This window comes from Eublepharis macularius, chromosome 4 (assembly GCF_028583425.1).
Source record: "Eublepharis macularius isolate TG4126 chromosome 4, MPM_Emac_v1.0, whole genome shotgun sequence".
NCBI lineage: Eukaryota > Metazoa > Chordata > Lepidosauria > Squamata > Eublepharidae > Eublepharis > Eublepharis macularius.
In genome coordinates, this window is record NC_072793.1 from 165407000 (window position 1) to 165423547 (window position 16548).

A 16548-nucleotide genomic window follows, 5' to 3' on the forward strand; every position below is an offset into this window, starting at 1 on the left:
GTTGTTAGGCCCAAAGGATCTGTCAGAATCCTCTCCTCATAAATCTCAGTGGCTGTTCACTAGTGTGTACAAACTCAACAATAAGGGAAATGGGTAGTTGAAGCGCCTATGGGAGGACTCTTCAAAGCCTCTTCATGTTTATATGGCAAGAATCCCTGCTTATTATAAAGATCATATCATTCCAGTCTTGGTCCATTTTCACTGGTTCCCAATTTGTTTCCAGGTCCAATTCAAGATGTTGGTGTTGACCTTTAAAGCCCTATATGGCTTTGTGCCAGTATACCTTAAGGACTGCCTACTCCTATATAAACCTACTCAATCCATAAGGTCATCTTTTGAGGCCCATCTGAAGCTAACCCAAGACAGGGCCTTCTTAGTCATGGTACCAAGACTATGGAACTCCCTCCTCAGGGATATTAATCTATCCCTATTTATCACTGCCTTCCACCAGGAGGTGAAGACTTTTTGTTTCTCCTGGCATTCCCTCAATAATCCCTCCTCAATAATCCCTAATCCCTAATCCCTCCTCAATAATCCCTAATTCCTCCTCAATCATCAGTTTTTAACTGATGTTTCTCTTTTTATATAGGTATGCTTTACTTTTGTTTTTTATTCTTTTTATGATGTGCTTTATACTGTTCTGTTTTTAGTTGTTAGATGGCTGGGTTAAAAGGTGTGATATAAATCTTGCAAATAAAGAAATAAAACAAACATTTAAAAAATAACTGTGGCTAAAAATTAGTTCTGGCTACGGCTCTAGGAATCGAACTGGAGTTCAGGTCTTGAACCACCCTGGGACATGTAAAGATGGCTAACTTGAGCACATGCAGAAAACTTGAACAACTGCATCTAGTGCCCCACAAAACTGGGAATAGTATCCTGGCAGAGTATACAACTTCCCAGTTGATCTGAAAACCAGTACACTCATTTAAAGTACGATGGGTTGTAAAAGGCAGAGAGGAAATGAGGAAGGCTGAACCATCCAGAGTTCTCTGCAAAGGGAGGTTGTAGATGGATGTGGTGTTGGAAGATATCTGTGTTCTTACCGAGACTTGTTTCTCCAGTCCAGGGATATAAGTTTTTGCTCCGTTGTCATCGCTTACTCCAAATCTCACATAGGCTGTCCCAGTGACTCCCTTCCCATAGAAAAATCTGTTTAGGAAGTATTATGAGGAAAGGGGGATGGGAATTGAAAAGAGATTATTGACCCTAATAAAGGCCCTATATAGGAACACCAAGATCTGGGTAAGGATCGATCCACAAGGCTGCCTTAGGGAAGTCATAAAAGTGGGAAAGGTGCCAAGCAGGGCTACATCTTAGCACCACCTTTATTCAATGTTTTTATAAATGATCTAGGGGAGCATTTAAGCTTCCCTGAGGTGCATGCCCCTAAGATTGCTAACAGGCATGTCCCCCTTCTGTTATATGCAGATGATGCAGTATTAATTTCTAGAACTCCCACTGGTCTTAAACGAGCTATGGAAATTTTATGGATATTGTCAGGCCAACCAAGTTGAAATTAATTAGCAAAAATCAAACGTTTTAGCCTTTGCAAACAGATTGCGAACATATCAGTGGAAGATTAACTCGGTGGATACTGAGCAAGTTTGCTGTTTTAAATATTTAGGAACCGTCTTCCAGGCTTCAGGCTCTAGAAAAGCACACGTGAACCATGTCAAAACAAGCACATCCAAAAGCGCGGGTGCGATTGAGAAATATTACTGGTCTTCCTGGGGCCAGAATGTAGCGGTGGCGTTTAGGATTTTTAAGGCCATGTCTCTCACTCAATTACTTTATGGGGCACCTTTGAGTATAACACCATGGCAGTCGCTGGAAAAAGTGCAATCAAAGTTTTTAAGGCATATTTTGCATGCAGGTCCCCTTCTGTGCCTCCAATGCACACATTTGCTTGGAAACCGGTATGGTTACTTTAAAAGCACACTTATGGATTGCTGTCATTCTTTATTGGTTTAAATTAATGACTAAATCCTCTGGCTTAACCAGTTTACTAGTGAGAGATTCTAGTGTACCGTATTGAATTAAACAAACGGAGCTTAAATTGGGTTATTATGGTCTCTCTAAACAGTTTTTGCGGAATATGGAACACAGCTCTGTCAAACCTTTTCTTAAACAAAGAATCCTGGATATCGAAAGACAGCATGACCTGAGTCAGGTTAAAGGTTATCTTCTGGGAACAGAAAACTTAAACAAAGTGACAATGATGCCATATTTACAAAATTTGGACAAAGCTGACTACAGGAGAGCAGTTACCCTTCTTAGAACGGATATATTAACATCAGCGGTCATAGAGGGTAAATATACAAAGCAACCATACGAGGAAAGAGTGTGAATATATGGGGATGGGAAGATAGAAATGAGGGGACATTTTCTTTTTGAGTGTACCATACCAAAGTGTTAGAGCAGCCTATATAACTCCGATTTGCAATCAGTAACCGGGAAGAAATGATAGATTTTATCTAGATAAGCTGCATAAAGTATGAAAAAGTAACCACACCTATTATATTGCATTTTTTTTATTTAATCTTGAATTTATCCAAGAACAGGCTTTCACGTTTGTGGAGAATCTTGCTCCCCCCTCCCAAAATCCACCCATGCTTGGACCCAGGGCTTTTTTTCAGCAGGAATGCGATGGAACAGAGTTCCGGAACCTCTTGAAAATGGTCACATGGCTGGTGGCCCCGCCCCCTGATCTCCAGAGGGGAGTTTAGATTGCCCTCCGCGCCGCGCCCACTGAGTTCCACCACCTCTTTTCCCAGAAAAAAAGCCCTGCTTGGACTTGATTGTGCCAGCTATCACCTGGCCACACACACACCCATTTTAGACGAGGCGCTCAAATGGAGGAAGGGGCACAAATCCAGACTGTCTGTGTTTAATTGATGCAGATTGTGTTGTAAACTGTTCTGTTCTTAATTGTAAACTGCCTCGATAACTTTAAAGCTGAAAAAAATAGTGTAAAAATCTGAAATTGCATTTCTAAGTGCCTCATACTTAGCCTGAATATCGATTCGCAATTCAGAGTCCTGCTGTCCAGAAAGGAGGATATATTTCCGTTCTGGAACAATCGTCACCTCGAAATTAGGAAGCACTGAGGAGAGATAGAAAACAGGAGTAAATGTAGCTTTCTCCTCATCACCCCCACATGAACACTCCATGCCTTGTGAGATCAACTCAGATCGTGGTCTAGATTCCCCATTTTACATAAGAAACTCAGCCTTTATACAAATAAATATTTATTTCTGTATAAGAGCATTTTACACTTCGTATGTTATATTTATTGAACTATTTATTCTTGTATTTACTGGAATATTTATCACAAGATCGCCCATGTGCTTGACATTTACCAGTCAATGAGTGTTATTACATGTTATACTGTATTCTTTACCTCCGGCACAAACTGTTATTAACTTATGCCGGTGGCTGTTTTTGTACTTTCATGGTTATAAAATTACTGAAATTTATAGCCTCCGGATGGGGCCTGGAATTCTCTTGGAATTACAACTGCTCTCCAGATTAGAGAGATCAGTTCTCCTGGAGGAAATTGGCAGCTACCACAGGTGAGCTCTGTAGCATCTCATCCGTGCTGAGCTCCTTGCCCCAACCCCACCCTCCCCAGGCACTGCCCCCAAATCTCCAGAAATGTCCTAAAATAAAGTTCACAACTTTAAATAGCAGCAAACAGTGTGGGACCAGTGAAATGTGGTCACTATATCCACCCTTCCTGTGCCACTGGCTGCTGTGGTAATGGTGGGGCTGAATTTTCACAGCCCAGGTCACATTCCCTCCAAGCCCTTACCACTAGAGAGGAAAAAGTACAAGGGGGGGCAATCCTGAACCAAAAAAGGACTGAAGAGGAAAGGTCAAATTGCCTGGACCCTTGCTGTTTTCAGTTCCAGTTTGCAGCCTCCAGAGATCCTTTGATTTTTAAAAAAATGATGGATCACCATTATGCACAAATGCTATGGGACACCTGGAGATCCACCTTAAGATACTTTAATCAGAGGTGGCATGGATTGAGCCTCAGGCCTTCTGCATGCAGCTGTTTCCGTTGCTGGATTGTATGTAAAGGAAAAATATTCTGGATTATGAAATGGACGGTTTTCTTTTCTTCTTTCTTTCCTTTAGTTTTCGTCATATGTTTATTGTTTACACTGTCGTATATGGATGACATAGGACATCTAATCCGGAAACTAGGAATCTGCAGGATTTGTTGCAAGTTTGCCTCAGGTAAACAGATGTTACATATTTACTGTGCAATCCTACACAGAGTGATGTCAGTCTCGACTAGTGAAATAAAATGGGTTTAGACTGGAATAACTCTGCATAAAAGTCTGGAAAAGTCAATAATGCTAGGACAAGTGGAAGGCAGCAGGAAAAGAGGAAGACCTAAAACGAGGTGGCTGGACTCAATAAAAGAAGCCACATCCTCCAGGTTGCAGGATCTGAGTAGGTCTGTTAGAGATAGAACGTTTTGGAGGTCTTTCATTCATAGGGTCATCATAGGTCGGAAATGACTCGACGGCACATAACACACACACAACAACTCTGCATAAAATTGTGTTGCTGGTTTCCTGAAGGGTCAAAATCTGTGCAAATTGAAAAGCTGATGTGGGTGATTTCACAGGGATGGGATTTACTATAATAAACAGTTTCTTATCGTTCTTTGTCTGCTGCCTGTGTGTGTGTGTGTGTGTGTGATCTTTAGACAAAAGAACATGGAAGAATCTTGCTGGATCAGAACATCTAGTGAACCATCAGGTTTTACACAATGATCAACTAAATGCCCAAAGAAGGCACTGAGTCAAGGCATTGAGGCCTAGGCCTCTCCTTGTTACAATCCTTGCAACGCCTGTATTCAGACAGACTTCTTCTGAACATGGAGGTTAGGTTTTAGTCAGCTTATCTGATATTCACTATAGGCTTATCCTATCATCTACAAATGTGTATAATCCCCTTTTTAATGCCGTCTACATTAGCAGGAGTTTCTCCATGCTGTGGCAGTGAGTTGCACAAGTTATTTACATAGGAAGGAATCACTTCATCAGGGAGAAATCTTGGGAGGGTTCTAAATCGGGCAACCTGAAAACAGTGGCTTATGCAAATGTACAACTTTCAAACAACAATAAAAACAGGTATATTATGTAGTAAATGATTATATCTCCAGCAGGCAGTCAAATACCACACCTGACCTGTTCAGTTTTAGCCTGTAAGCAGGGCTTTTTTTCTGGGAAAAGAGGTGGTGGAACTCAGTGGTGGAACTCGGGACTGCAGAATGATGTCACTTTGGTTCCGCTGGAACAAGGGGGGAGTTTTTAAAATTTAAATTGCCCTCGGCGAAAATGGTCACATGGCTAGTGGCTCCGCCCCCTGATCTCCAGACAGAGGGGTGTTTAGATTGCCCTCCGCGTCGCTGAGACACAGAGGGCAATCTAAACACCCCTCTGTCTGGAGATCAGGGGGCAGGGCCACCGGCCATGTGACCATTTTCAAGAGGTGCTGGAACTCCGTTCCACCACGTTCCAGCTGAAAAAAAGCCCTGCCTGTAAGAAGCACAAAGTTTCCATGGGACGAAAAATGCAGAAAACTTCTCCCCCCCTCCCCCCTCCTAAACATACCATATTTTTTCACCTCAAACTCCGTGGTGGTGTTGGAATCCAAAGTGTTGGCGAACTGGGCTGTGATACGCCAGATGCCAGGCCTGGGAAGGAGAACGACAAACAGCCGGGTGAAACTTGAGCTGATGCACTGGTAGGGTTGCCAGCCCCTGGGGCAGGGGAGGGACTGAAGATCTCCAGGAATGACAACATATTTCCAGACTCCAGAGGTCAGTTCCCCAGAAGGTGCTTTTTAGGGTGGACTCCGTGGCATTCTGCTCAGCTCCCTACCAAAATTCAGCCTTTCCCAGGCTCTGCTCTCAAATCTCCAGAATTTCCCAGTCTAGAGTTGGCAAGCCTGTGCCTTGGTCAGGATCATGAACTCCAGTAGTGGTTGTGGATGCTAAAGGATGACGGGTGCACTGCCTTGGCATTGCTTGAAGAGCTGGCGCAAAAGCAAGGGATGTATTGCTCTCAGGTTGGTGGGGAGTTAAAAAGTCCCACCAGGTGAGTGCCATACTCTAGGCTATTCCAAAGAAGTTCTTTGAATCCTGGCTTTTGAATAGAACTAAGGTTGCCAACTTATTTATTTTGCTTTATACCTTGCTTTTCTCCCCAGGGAGGACTCTAAGGCTGATAGCATCATTCTTCCTTTCTCCATTTTATCCTCACAACAACAACCCTGTGGGGTAGGTTATGCTGAGAGAGAAAGACAGGCCACCCAGCAAGCTTCAAGCTGCCTTGAGAAAACAACGGGGTATAAATATTCAAATGAATAACTAATATGGTAGTGTAGGGATCAGAACCTGAGTCAGTCATTCAGCTGTAACATACAAAATCATTAGAGAGAGGAAAGGGGGGCAGATTAGCTAGAAGACCCTGGACTCCCGATGCCCCAGGCATCTGTACTACTTATTGGGGTTTGAGCTGGCAGCCCTGGCTAAACAGCTAGTGAAACTTACTCCGAGATATCCGGGATGGCCATGTGATCGCTGATGACAAAATTAACTGCGACACGCTGATCTTTCCGGACCTGAAAACCCCGTGGGTTCTGGCAGCAAAAGAGAAACAGGAAGACAAAAAGAGGAGTTGGGACGTAGAAAAGTAACATTTTGTACTCTTCTTCCTTCAAGATTCCCCAATAAACTTGATAGATCTGTAGAAAGACCGAACAACTTTCATATTACCTGCACAGTGATGACAACAGGTTCAGTGCTGGGCCGCAGCTTGTGGTCCAGGGCAAAGACTCGGAAATTCACTGAAATGGAAGGTTTATAAATAGGGATGAGGAAGGAGAAAGAAAAAGGCCACTAGCCAAGAGACAAGGGAAAGCCAGAGAAGCTGTCTGGGTGTTTCCGTGTCTACAGTTTATTTATTTATTTACTTTATGTTATTTACATTCCGCCTTTCTCACTGAGCCTCAAGGCGGATTACATAGTGTGAGATTAGAACAATCAGTGGCAAGGACAAGAGCAGGCATTTCCATACAGTGTCAAGAACATTTCCATAAACAATGTCATGGGGTAAAAGAATATAAGTTACATGGCATGGACTGGATTGGATTCAAAATGTTCCTCAGAGCTTTTATAGAGGACCAAAAAAGCCCCACGTTCATTATTCATTCATTGGCACTGTGCAAGCACACATCCACCAACAGTAGAAGTTTTTTGTGCCTATAAACAATGTTTGTGTAGTTATATTATGAGTCTGTAAATCCATTTAACCCAAGTAATGATGGCTCTCCCCCCTACAGTTCTGCTTACTGGTGTTCTTTTAAATGGAGACATTGAGGATGGAGTTTAGGACTGTATGCTAGTAAGACAGTGTCTGTACCACTGAGTTCTCTCTCTCTCTCTCTGACAGGTATTAGCCATTACAGGAAGTGCTTCTTGCTCTGGAACAAAATTACTACCCAGGAGGGGTGGTAATATTGTTGGTGTTTTCAATGTATTTAACCACATTTCAGAAGCTTCCACTACTCTAGGAACAGCGCAATCCTAAACAGTTACAACTTGTAATCCTAAACAGTTACCTAACTTTGGAGGTGTCTCCGTTTTTGTGTCTTTGTCCTCACTCAGCAGGGGGAAAGGGGGATGATGATGTTGCGTGATGTGGTCACATCACTTCCAGGTAAAGACCCAGAAGTGACATCACTGCATCGAGCTACTATCAGGGAATCCCCCCAAACTCTATGGCTTTTACCATAGATATTGGGGTCTAGGGCCAGCATCAGGATACAGCAAGGTGAGGCAGCTGCCAGGGCCAGTGGCTTCTGATGAGGCCCATTGCTGCTAACTCACCCATCTCCTCTGATGCCTTCAAGCACCTGCTTGTGCTTTGACACCTCTGCGCCCAGCTGCATATGCTGCCTAGTGCTGCTGAAGAAGGGCATGTGGGAGGTGCACAAAGCATCACCATTCTTGGAGGTGCACAAAGCATCACCATTCTTGGTGACCCTGGCAGAGGCACTCCTAGCTGCATCCACCGCCCAGCAGCATTAGGGAAAGGGTGTACAGGCAGTGTGGGCAGCTGTGACTGCAGACGTTGGGAAAGCTTGCAAGTGGGCTAAGGAAAGACACACAGGTAGGTGGGGGCATGTGGATGGGAGGGAAAGAAGGGAGCTTAGTAGTGCTCATAGGGGGCCCCTGAGCACTCTCTGCCCAGGGCCCCCCAAAACCTAGAACTGGCCTTGTGGGGACATTCCTAGAGTGTCACTCGAAACAGTGGTATTACTTCTGGGTCTTCACCTGGAAGTGATGTCACAACATGGGTTGATGCCCCTAAAAGTTCCCACTGTGCCAAGCCTGTGCCTGGCGGCTCACCTTTTTGCCGAGGGGTATAGATGGGCTTGTCAGTCTGCACTAACAGATATCCTCGCCGGGCACTCCAACGCAGGTTGAGCGTTTGAACATGGTTGGGTTGTTTGCTGCTGGCCACCAGCTGGATGTACCTCTCCCCTTTCTGGTGAGAGAGTCCACATTGATAGAAGAGTTCATGTGTCACCTGAATGAATGAGAAAGGACCAGTAATGAAGGAAGGAAGATAAAGACCTTGTTTACCCAACAGAAAACTGAGTGGTAAAGCTTCAGTCTGTGGGTGGGTAAGGAGCATGACTGAATACCACCTTGTGAAGAAAACTCTACCCTGCCAGAGAATTCCTTACAAGGAGGCATACTCAGTCATGCAGTTCTTCATGCTGGCCCACCGAGTGAAACAGGGTGCCAGACTAGGTGGGCTGCTGGTTTGATCCAGAACGGTCTCTCCATTTTAGGGCTGCCAACTCGAGATTGGGAAGTTCCTTGAAATTTAAGTTCACTGTTGTTCTGAGGAATCGTGAAGAGAATATTCATCTGTTAAGGGATTTTGTAAAAATCATCGACACTGCACCAAAAGGAAAGTGGCCTTTCTATAACCATCACCCCCTTTCCCATACCCAAAATGTGTGGTTTGGCAATAATTACACACAAGTGTGGAACACTTCATTTTCCCCTGCATCCCCTTCCTCACATGATTCCTCTTTCTCTCCTTCTGGCAGCTCCCAAATCCTCTCCCTTTTCCATTTCCTTCCCACTCACCAACAACCTTTCATTAGCCTCCAGTCTTCAGCTTTATTTATTTACTTAAATTATACCTTATCTTTCTTCCCAATCGGAACCCAAAGCAGCTCACATCATTCTCCTTTCTCCATTTTATCCTCGTAAGAACCTTGTGAGGTAGTTTAGGCTGAGAGAGAGTGTCTAGCCCAAGGTCACCCAGTAAGCTTCCATGGCAGAGCAGGGATTTGAACCTGGCCGTCTCAGATCCTAGACCTAGCCTGCATGCTAATCGCTACACCACACTGGCTCTCAGCTTTCTCTCCCCCAGCAGTCTTTCCTTGGAAAAGTCTGGCTAAGTTGCAAAAGTTGTGCGAGAGCCACTCACTCAGGTGAATTACATGGTGGCCACTATCAGGTTCATGTCTGGCAGCACTGGGAGTTTGGAGAGGCATGCTATACAAAAACAATGTCACATGAGGCGTTGACATCACTCCCTCCATTCCACCACCAGCCCACCCCACATCCCATTGAGTGAAGGGGTTTGCCTGTCAATAATGGAAAATGGCAACCCTATGTCCCGGCCAAGGAGTGCAGGTTGTATGAATGCTACTGATGGGACTAGGCAAGTTCTGTAGGGTTGCCAGATCTGGCTTGGGATATTCTTGGAGAATTGGGAGGTGGAGCTTCGGGAAGGTGGAATTTGGGGAGAGGAGGAACCTCAGCAGGGTATAATGCCGGAGAATCCACCCTCAAAACCAGCCATTTTCTCTAGGGAGACTGATCTCTGTCATATGGTAATCAGTTGTAATTCTGGGAGATCTCCAGGTCCCACCTGGAGATTGGCAAACCTATGAGTGTCACCCAGTAGCTGCCCAGTACCCAATAGTTTGGTAGCCAGTTGCCTGTTGGTTGCTGCTGGGTCTGTCCCCTCTGAGTCCTCTCTCCAGGGTGAAGGGAGGACAGCAGGGTTGGACTGGAAGGCCGAAATAGGCAGAACATTGTTCATGGATTCATTTTTGGATTTAAGTATCCACAGATGGGACCATGTTAAGAATTAGATATATTGATGATATGCATTAAGTCATCTATGTCAAATTAGTTCTTTGAAGCTCACAAAGACATATTGTGCTTTCCAACTACTGCCTCCATAAATTCTGTCATAGTCACATGGCTGCTTGCAAAATACATTTTTCTTATTTCTGCTCAATGACCATACATCTGTTCAGTGTTGGTGGATATTCTCTTTTCTGTAATAAATCTGATTTCATAATAATGCTTTCCTTACTCTACTCTGTACGTTAATATAGGTGCAAGTACATTCCTTGGACATCTTCTATCCTTTTGATATTATCCTGCCTTTAAAAAACAATAGCTCTGAGTTCTGGATCCAAAACACCCTTAATTTATATGTGGGTGTGAGCATAGAAATTATGTGAGGGAACACCTGATGACTGCGGTGGTGTGCTGAAAAACGGAAAGAAGAAAGCAGGCTAGCTGTGTGCTGCCTGAGTATGTTGAAGTGTTTATGAGAGAAATATAACCTGTGCGGGACCTGAACTGAGCATGTTCGTGAAAGAACACTCAGAGCTAAGCCACAAGTGACACTTGACACTAGTTGGACACTTGTCAGCTCCCCTCAAGTTTGATGGGAAATGTAGGCATCCTGGTCTTGCAGCTTGGCTCTCTGACTGCTGTCCAATGGACTTTTCAACTGTCACTTGTCCAACATTCCGCCAAGCTGCCTACAATTCCCATCAAAACTTGAGGGAAGCTGGCAAGTGTCCAACTAGTGTCAAGCGTCACTTGTGGCTTAGCTCTTAGTCAGGGAGAGGCAGCTGTGTGCTGCCTGAGCAGGTTTAATATTTCTGTGAATATTAGTCAAGAGAAAGCAGGCAAGCTGTGTGCAGCCTGAGGAGTTTAAGCATTTCTGTGAGAGAAATATTGAGTTAGAGAAAGAGGCTAACTGTGTGTGAAGCCTTGGAAGAGATCTGTGTGAATGAGAGTAAATGAAGTAACTTTAAGAACCGATAACTACTTTTATGAAACTGATACGCTTCTTGAAAAATAAAAATTTTGTTTTTGTTATATCCCTGAGTAGCTGTCATTGCTATATCCCATTCTTATCCCCAGGGCCACATAGAACCACGAAGGAGCCTGACGCTTAGGCACATTTCTAAAGGGAAACCTTAAATAAAATATTGTGGAATATAATATTCCTGGTGGCAGCAAACTACCCAGAGGGTGTTAAGGGAAAGATTAAAGGAAAAATCTACCCAAGAGAAAGTAAGGGTTGTAACAGAAGGCCTGGATAAGAACATATTGAGTAGATAGCTGAACCAGTGTTTAATTTCTGGATGTAAGAGATTTTAGATGCCTTGTCTGCTTGGAAATAAGTACAAGTAACAAACCCCCCAGAAACTTTTCCTCTAATTCCAAATGACTAGAGTATATTGGTGCTGAAGTGGGGGGGGGGGGCACTCTGCCTACACTCAGAGGCATATTTTCTTTTTCACTGCTGATGCAAAGTTCCTTTTTCTCCTGAGGACAAAGCCAGAAGTAGAACTACCCTTCCCAAGGAAAATGATGCCTGCTTCATACCTTCAGCGTAATTCTTTGCAAGACATTGTTGGGCTGCTGAAGATTAAAAGGCTGCTCTGTAGAGCATCTCGGATTCTGCATGGCATTCTCATTCTGGAAATAGACCATGCCGGAGAGTGCAGAAACGGGTCCCTCCAGCTGCAGCACAACTGCCACTTCTGCCCCCACAGGCACCACACTGGGGGCGACCATCAGCAACCTGCACAGAGAGAAGGAGCAGAGAGAGAATATTTATAGCCCAGTAATACCCCCCTCCATTTGATGCAAATGTAATGGACATGTAGTATGGGGGGGAGGGAATCAGACTAGTAGGAGGGTGTCACAGAAATGGGTGAGGCCATGTGGGTTTCGAGGTGATGGAGTCCTCCATACTCACATATGCCCTCCTTCCCCTTCAGCCCTGGAGCAGGAATGGCTGCCATTGACTTAGAGTTGTCAACTTTCTGTTTAAAAGGTTATTCAGAAAATTATTCCATGTGGGGCCTGGAGATTTTCTGGAATGACAACTGATCTCCAAAGTACAGAGACCAGTTCCCCTTAGGGTTGCCAGCTCCAAGCTGGGAAATTCCTGGAGATCTAGGGGGTGAAACCTGGAGAAAGTGGGGTTTGGGGAGGGAAAGGACCTTGGCATGGCATAATTCCATAGAGTCCACCCCTTCCCCAAGTAGCCATTTTCTCCAGGTGAACTGATCTCTGTGGCCTGGAGACCAGTTGTAATTCTGGGAGATCTCCAGCCACTACCTGGAGGCTGGAAACCCTAGTTCCCTTGGAGAAAATGGCTGCTTTGGAGAGTGGTCTGTACGGCATTATACTCTGCTGAGGTCCTTCCCCTCCCCAACCCCATCCTCCCCAGGTTCCACCCCCAAAGTTGGCAGGCCCAGAGCGCTCTCCACACACCCTCCCCAGCAGTTCCCTCTTCAGTCAGTGTGTGCCCTGCTGTGAGGCCACGTACAAGGCATGAAGGACCCAGGAAGAGTCATGAAAAGACTTAACCAAATACTGAACAATTGCCTGAATAAGAGAACTAGGGATGCCAGGTCTCCCAGGAAACCTCCTACCCCAAGGCTCTGGGGCTACTGAATACTAATGAAAATGAAGAATACTGATGAAAATGGAGAAGAATTAAAACACTGTGCACTGTAAGCGCATAGGGCAAAACTCCCATTGGAAGAAATCCCCTGGAGAACAATGAAGTTCCCCAATGCCACTCTTGGACTGGACTCCTAACTCTATTTAAATATTGGTCCCCTTTAGGCTGGTATCACCCCAGTACTGCGTGAGGATCAGCTTCCTCCGACATCCGGAATGCTCATTTTTTACATTCTAATCTGGATGCAGCTTATATTTATTTTCTCTAGAACTGCCTGTTCCATTCTTTCCCTCTAAAACTAAGAGAATTTCAGGGAGGGGGACTACAAATATCCAGAGTTTCGCAATATTGGGCTTGGCTGCAGTTAACAGCGGGGCGAGTGTTCCTGGTCTTGTCTTCGGACCACCATCCAGTAATGGCAATTAGGGAAATTCCAGCATTGCACAAACATTTTGTGTTTCGTTTTTAAGAAAAGACTCTTTGTGCTCATTTTCTAAAGACACTTGAGAACGGTCAGAGTGACGTGTTTTGGTTTATATTGCTCTCTTCTCTCCTACCTTGATATTCAGAATGATATATATTTAAACATATAATCATCTTTTTTTTAAAATGGGACTCTCAGCTCCCTTCGATTTAAGCCCCTAACCCCACGGTTCTAATCAGAATCAGGCCCCTGTTCATCTAGAAAGCAAGGAGTTCCCAATCCCAGAACATATAAGTGATCCAACTCAGGGACATACCCTCAGTATAACACTAACCTAAGCAGATCTATGGTTGCGCTCGGTACAAGGCAGCTTCATGCACTCAGTGGGAGAGCACAGGCTTTGCTTGCCCCAAATTCCAGATTCAATCCCTCCCTGACCCCAGGGGTAGATTGGCTGTTTACTTTACTGGGGAAAATCCTGGGGGCTTCTGCTGGGCCCCAAAGCTCCCATAGTGGGGCTGGTGAGGATAAAGTCACCAGCTTGCCTGGAGGTCTCCTGGAATTACAACTGATCTCCAGACAACCGAGATTCTTTCCCCTGGAGGAAATGGCTGCCTTAGAAGGTGGAGTCTATAGTATTATACTAGGGTTGCCAGGTCCCCTTACCTTCCCGGTGGGAGAGGGGGACCCAGTGCTTACATTCTCGGTGCTGTGCAGCCCTGCACCAGTGCAATGATGTCTCTTCTGGGAAGTGATGTCATCACGCAAGGCTGGGGAGCACACACGCACGCTTTGTTGCGGGTCGATTTGGGCCCCAAACAAGCCCCATTTGGCGCCCAAATCAGTCTACAGTGAAGCACGGGAACACTCTCAGGACAGCATGATGGTGTCAGTGATGTCATCTCGCTGGCCCCAGGAGTGCACCTGGGAAGCCTGTCCCCTGCTTTCCCCCCTGCTGGTCAGGTAAGCAGTGGGGGGGGCCTAAGGTGGGAGCAGGGGATCCCCATCCCCACCGGGGGAGTGGGATCCCTACATTACACCCCACTGAGACCCCTCCCCTTTCCAAACTCCACCATCCCCAAGCTTCACCTCAAACCTCTAAGAATTTCCCAACCCAAAACCGGCAACCCTTGGTTCACAGCAGGGTCTGGCTTCATCCTGCCCACCCTGGCCCAGTGGCGCATCCTTTCTGCCTCAACTGACTCTTAAGCCTTTCATAGGGTGAGGGGGTGTGGTAGGGGAAGGCCACGGCCCTTTCCGGGGCCATTTGGGCCTCCCAGTCTGCCCCAAGGGATCTCAGGCAGTAAGTCTGGGTAGGGATTGCTCTCCCAGCTGAGGAGGGCTGTGCTGGTTAAAGATGGATCATCTCAAAATAAGACAGCTTCACTTATTTGTAGAAGCAAAGGAAACCAGACGTAGGGGGGAGGTTCCATAAAACATCAGATTGGGGTTAGTAGTGACAGCCCATGTCAGGGATGAGCAAACCCCACATTGGGGGTGGGTGGGTAGCAGGGTTGCCAACAGACCTGGAGAAAAAGTCATGTTCCTTTATTATAGATTTAATGTGTGGAAATGGGCAGCTGAAGTTTTTTGTCACATGGAGGTACGTAATGTTGCCTGGTAAATTACATCCCATTAAACCTCTGTTATAGAGACAGGATATTTTTGCTCCAGGAAACCCTATCCAATGAGGTAAGGGCTTCATAAGGCATCATAAATAAGTCCCCCTCCATAGGTTGTATCCGAACACAAAGACACTCTGCAAACTGCAGAAAAGCTTACATCAGCAAAAAGCACTTGAGAAAATGCATAGGAATTGTCGCCGCAATGGAGAATGAGTCATGAAACTGTTTCAGTTTTTGTGCTTTTTTCCCTTTTTCAGACAATAAGCGGGGTGGGTGGGGGGAATTGTCCTCATATGAAACCATCAAGATTTGCATTTTTTCCCTTCCAAAGGGCTGCAAACTGGTCAAGAGAAAGAGATCCTAGCTTGCTCTTATGACTTTATTGTGCAGAAATCAGTAGATGATATCACGGTGTGAAACTAAATGATATCTCTTGGTTGTTGGCACAGTTCAAAAAACTGTTAAAGGTATCGCTGCAGCGGACAGTAAAAAAGTTGGCAACCTTGCCTTCACACTACCACGGCCGCCACCTCCACTCCCACAGCCTGGCCCTGTTCCCAGATCTCTTACCCTCCACTTATCCTACTGCCAGGATTAATTAACTCTTCCTGGCTGCAACAAACCCACCACACCTACACCCTAAGAAACATTATTTGCATTTTAAGTACCATAGCAGACTGTAAGTTAAATGATATGCAAATATTATTACAAGACAAAGAAATGTACTGCACCATCAGTTGATTACTGTATACAATAAACCTGTAACTGTTACACAATTAAAATCATTTCAGGTGGGTAGCGGTGTTGGTCTGTACAGTAGAAAAGCAAGATCCGAGTTTAGTAGCAACCAGATTTCCAGGATATAAACTTTTGAGAGTCAAAGCTCTTTTCGATCAGATTTGACGAAGGGAGCTTTGACTCTTGAAAACTTATGCCCTGGAAATCTTGGTGGTCTTTAAGGTGCTACTGGACTCGAATCTTGCACGATGAAAACAAATTGGCTTTTAAAAACCAGGAAGCAGAATAATTTAGTCAACCAGGTTCTGTTAAACAATTTTAAAACAAACAAAATGACAAAAGCTTCAAGTGCTATAAAGTTTGTCCGTATTCATATGCCTGTTACCACTCACTGGCAGCCGGAAATTTAACAGGCGAAGGTCTTTTCACAAACGAAACATAATGATATGGAAAGCTTCATGGGCTGAATTTCTGCCTGACATACGACTGCTAAAAACAACCATTCCAGAAAAGCAGCTTTCCCCCAGATTGGAGCCACACACACACCCCCAGTAGTCAATACCCTCCTGTTTTTACCTTGGCTTATCTTGTTGCCCCAGGGCTACCAAAGCCCCCATCCATGCTAGCCAGAGAGGCAGCCACTTTCCAGGCGACATCTCTGGGCTGTGTCAATGCAGAGCCGACTTCTCTGCTCTGATGCTGAAAAGGGAATTTCGCAATTCTGTCCCACTGCCAGATTGTGTGTGTGGGGGGGGGGGGAGTGTTTGCATGATGTGATAATTATTAATGACCCAAGGCCCTGCCCTCACAGCAGCAGGGGGCATTGGTTGAGTCACATCCCTTGGAAGCCTTCCAGACAAAGAGAGATCAGACGGAGCTATTCCTTACCTGGTTCCTAGTTGCCAGGTATGCTGAGGACAAGTTT

General features: G+C 45.2%; 1 protein-coding gene across 1 annotated transcript in view; it reads right to left on the minus strand.

Annotated features, from left to right (window-relative positions):
- LOC129329360 (complement C4-like) overlaps window positions 1-16315 on the minus strand; it is a 65875-nt gene extending 49560 nt beyond the window's left edge. The window contains exons 1-8 of the mRNA XM_054978898.1: window positions 16200-16315; window positions 11747-11945; window positions 8435-8615; window positions 6800-6870; window positions 6575-6663; window positions 5634-5716; window positions 3010-3106; window positions 1047-1152 (exon numbers count right to left, since the gene is read on the minus strand). Coding sequence (XP_054834873.1) covers window positions 1047-1152; window positions 3010-3106; window positions 5634-5716; window positions 6575-6663; window positions 6800-6870; window positions 8435-8615; window positions 11747-11945; window positions 16200-16279 — 906 coding nt within the window. The 5' untranslated portion in view covers window positions 16280-16315. The remainder of the gene's footprint in view (window positions 1-1046; window positions 1153-3009; window positions 3107-5633; window positions 5717-6574; window positions 6664-6799; window positions 6871-8434; window positions 8616-11746; window positions 11946-16199) is intronic.
- Between the last annotated feature and the right edge of the window lie 233 nt (window positions 16316-16548).